The sequence below is a fragment of the Asparagus officinalis genome, chromosome 5 (genome assembly GCF_001876935.1).
Source record: "Asparagus officinalis chromosome 5, Aspof.V1, whole genome shotgun sequence".
NCBI lineage: Eukaryota > Viridiplantae > Streptophyta > Magnoliopsida > Asparagales > Asparagaceae > Asparagus > Asparagus officinalis.
This window is the reverse complement of record NC_033798.1, coordinates 40,039,812-40,044,301: the sequence shown is the minus strand read 5'-3', so window position 1 is coordinate 40,044,301 and position 4,490 is coordinate 40,039,812. Positions and strand designations below refer to the sequence as shown.

The window sequence follows — 4,490 nt, the reverse complement described above, 5'->3', positions numbered from 1 at the left end:
TTACTGGATTATGTTTTATTATCAATTTATGAATTTTGGGCTTTTTTTGTTTTCCCAGTTAAGGTTCAAGAAGAGAAGAAGATACAAGAATAACGTATATAACCTCACACCTCAAGTCTCTAAGGAAGTCACTACTTTGCGTGAGAAAATAAAAGTTCTTGAGGTACAGTTAGCACTTTGACATGAATATTAGGTGTCTGTCGTTGCAAACAGATATAGGTGCTAACCTTAATGTATCCGGTTTTCCTGCTTTTAGGGGAAGATAAAGCTGAAGGATACAACACTGGAGGATGCAAGGAATTCGTTTGTGAAGAAAGAGAGGGATATGCTGAAGCGGATAGAAGAACTGCAAAAGAGTAAAGCTGGTCTTTGTGGAAGTACATCCCAAGAGGTGAGAACTCAATTTTATAGACTTGCTAAACTTAGTTTATGTTCTACCAGTGAGGATCAATTATTTTTACAGTTCTACACTCGGATGTTTTAGCTTTTTTTTTTAAACAAAGTAGAATAAGTAGTCCAATATCCACCATTGTCTAATAGTAAATATAATAGAGTATTTATTATTTGGCTAATTTTATGCCTCGTAGATAGACTAGACACGAAGGTGATTCCCCACAACAAATCTCATCGTCTTGCATCATTGCCTAGACTCTTTCTCAATCTAGAGAAACCTTGAAAGGTGTTACTTATTTTCATGAGATTAACCCGCATGGCCAAAAAATGTAGGTCTACCTTCTCAAACATCAAAAGTTCTATTGCATGATGGATCCTGACAGTAGAAACTTTAGGGGAAAGGATATTGAATTTATCATCTAAGATAAAGAAAATCATAGGATATATCATCAAAGATAAAGAAAATCAATAAGTGTTACCTGCAAGTGAACAATGTTACTAAAAAAGTCCACTTCAGGATCCTCACTGCACAAACTTCTGAAAGAGTTTAAAGCTAGGATTTGACGAAGATGATAAACCATATATCGAAAAAGATCAATCCATTCCTGAAAGTGAAACCCAAAAGCAACAATTAGATGCACTCGGTTGTATGATGGAAGACATTAAACTGCATACATACTTTCTGAATTGAGATATCCTTGGACATAGCATCACCAATATCCTGCAGGAAAGTTTTCTTAACTATACGCTGAATGCAAGCTTTCGTCCAAGTAAAACTGGTATTAGTTATTTCAAGAATTGGGTATGTTTTTCCTTCAAGTAATTCACCAGGGGACCTCTCTTCGCAATCCTCTCCATTGCTATCTAATACTAATGCCGCAAATCGTATGAAGGACAGGAATGACTTGCCGTAGAATCAGTTCTTCAGAGGACATGTCATATATTTGCAATGAGATAGTACAGTTAAAGCATGTTCCTCCATGAATGAAGAGAAGATATCTGGCATTATTGAATTATAAGCAGATATTCTTGTGTCATAGTCAAGCTCATTTAACTCCAAATGAGACACATCGTTCAATTCACGAAGAAGCCTAGCCTGAATTCCAGAACAAATGAAAAGAGAATTAAGAAAATTGTTTTCCAAATAAGTAAAGAATATAAAAGATGTACAGAAAGAAGTAATTATTACCAGAAACGCGAAAGATGGATCAATCAAAGAAAGGTCGTCAAGAATATCACAAATGCACAATCGCATGTTCAAACCACAAGAAAGAAGGAGCGGATTAACTGCACTGAGAATTTTTCCAGTTGTTTTATCACTCAGCACAGGTAGAATGTGCCTTATGATATGTAAACCATCCAAACACTCATCTGCACTAACAACATTAAAATAAAAAACAGAAATAACTAAATTCTATATAAGATTCTCTCTCTTTTACATCATAAAAGAAGTGAAACTAAGTTATATTGAGCAGACCAGTCATTAGAGAACTAAATAACAATTTAAGATGTTCAAGATAGCAAGCAACATAAGTTTGAGTATCACTCACCAGAATTTAAAGCTTTCTTTTTGAAAATTGGTAGTAGTATGTCCACAAATTTCTCTGCTACCACATGATCATTTACATACATCACTAACAGTTTAAATATTCTCAGCTCTGTCTTTCCAGACGACATGGGAGATTTCCTATAGATCGTAATAAAGCAAATGCAATTAGCAAGACCAGTACCCATATTATTCATAAAGTAACATTACACTGATACACAAAGTAAGAAATTGAATCTTGAAACTAAGCTTTGCTGCTCATTCTGAATTTGGATTTTAACTTGAGAAAGAAAATAGAAAAATGAATTCTACTGAACTCACATATTATTAAGAGAGAAAAATGCGAATGAGAACATAGGAAATGCACTTATGTCTTGGCATGCAAACTGTAAAATGAACTCTTAACTGAAATTATAACCTTCCACGTATTACAGGAACAACAATAATGTAGTTCCATGTGTATGTTTCATGGCTACAAGCTTAGGATACATCACAATATTGGAACTTTCCAGTGTCTTTCTGTTTTGAAGAAAAGGCATATGGCAGAGCTTAGGATACATCACAATATTGGAACTTTCCAGTGTCTTTCTGTTTTGAAGAAAAGGCATATGGCAGCATCACAGAGAGGAAGAAACGACAGAATAGTGGCCAATAAATTAGAAACTAATACAGAGAAAGTACGCACAGAGAACATTTCAGACCTTGGACCTCGCTTCTTTGACTCCCGATTATCTTTATTTCTTTTTGCCTCCGTCTGCACAAAAATGTAAGATTTAGATTGTGATCCAAAAATAAGCACATGCCAATCATTGAACTATTTGTTAACCATATACATGCTTCTTATTAGAAGAAAAACTTGCAGAGGTCGCACCATTTTTTATCGATCCCTTCGAACACCTCTTTCTTGAAAAGATCATCTCTTTATTTCTTCAAAATGTTTATCCCTCATCTTATGTGCAGAGAAACAAGAGATTATTGCAAATAGGCTTTCTTATAAGAGATCATAGGAAAGAGAGGATCATTCAGAGGGTATATAATGAAGTCATTACTATGCCAAATTTACTGCACACATACACATACTGAAGTTGCACAAACAATGTCTTTTACATGGAAGAATTGTGAAAATTAAGGTCTGCATCTATTTCATTCATCAGGATGGATAGCTGCAACCAAATAATGAAGAACTGAACTTGGAAGTTAAATAAACACTCTAGACAATGAAGACCTCACAATCGTTATCAGGTGCAGGATATTGCAGTTGACAGCCAGATACAAATACACTTTTCCATGCATATAATTCTTGATATTGAACAAAAAGAGTGCGAAAAAATCACAAATTGCATACGATTGAAAAGTCGAAAACTAATCTGCTTTTCATAAAGAAAGTTGAGGAAACAAGATTAAAAATCACCATCAATTATTTGATGATGCATTGACAAGCCTTAAAGAAAAAAAATTCAAATGTCAAATGGAGGCTAGGGCTCTCACTGACAAAAGATCTACCATTTTGAACAGAATAACATGTACAATCCAGTGAACTCCTCTTCAATCCTCACCTAACAACCACCAAACACCAGCAAATACTCAAATTTAGGGGAAAATTAGACATTACAACAATTAACTAAACAATTTTATTGAAAATTACACTAAATGCAGGATATTCCAAAACTAGGGTTCAAGATGTCTCTAAATTCATATGCTGCGACATATAATCAAGAAAATCAAAGGGATTCATCGCAAAAACCCTAGAAAATTGCTAAAAATGCTCAATATAGAGGCTTAATTGCTAAATATACTCAAAATCGAAGTAAAATTGCTAAAAATGCTCAATATAGAGGCTTAATTGCTAAATATACTCAAAATCGAAGTAAAGAAATGCGTCAACTGAGCAAAGAATATACAAGGGAAATATAAAGAGGAAATGAGATCGATACCTTTTTTTTGAGTCGTGTGGAGGTCTCGGCGGCGGGCCTCGAAGACGTGGCAGTGGACAACGACGAATTAAGGAGAGGTGGCTGACGAGGTTGGGATGGTCGGCGAACAAGCAGATGTGTCGAATGAGGGGAAGTGAAGGAGCCAAGGGGAGGAGGGAAACGCGAGGTGGAGATCGTCGAGGACGAGAGTGAGTGAAGGAGAGGCGGCGGGCTTTGCTCCGTCGAGGAGAGCTGGCAGGCGAAAAGGAGATCGACGCGAGAAAAACCCTAGAGATAGAGACGCGGTGATTTGTTTTGATGGGGGGAAAGTGTGGCGCTCGTTCTCAAAACCAAAAATGAAAATTTGGGGACCGTGCCCGTTAGTCCATCACACAATTTATTAGCGTAACTAATTTAACCCCAACGCTTTATTTCAAAACGTTGTCTTAGACTCTATTGTGACGGGTGGAACCGTCACAAAACCGTTTCCTTAGACAGCTAAGAGGACGGTTTTAAACCGTCCCCAACAAACCGTCCTCGTAGACCTATTTTGTGGTAGTGCGTATATTTATAATTACAAGGATGCCCTTGAAGCTTTTTCTATCCACATAATTGCTCGCCATGTTGCATGGTTGATT

General features: G+C 36.3%; 1 protein-coding gene across 1 annotated transcript; it reads right to left on the bottom strand.

Moving 5' to 3' along the window:
• On the bottom strand, positions 982-2,074 carry LOC109843882. Its single transcript, XM_020412843.1, has 4 exons — positions 1,944-2,074; positions 1,583-1,764; positions 1,073-1,489; positions 982-998 (listed from the first exon to the last, which is right to left on the bottom strand). The coding sequence occupies exons 1-3, from the start codon at positions 2,068-2,070 to the stop codon at positions 1,310-1,312; spliced, it is 489 nt and encodes a 162-aa protein (XP_020268432.1). The 5' UTR covers positions 2,071-2,074; the 3' UTR covers positions 982-998; positions 1,073-1,309.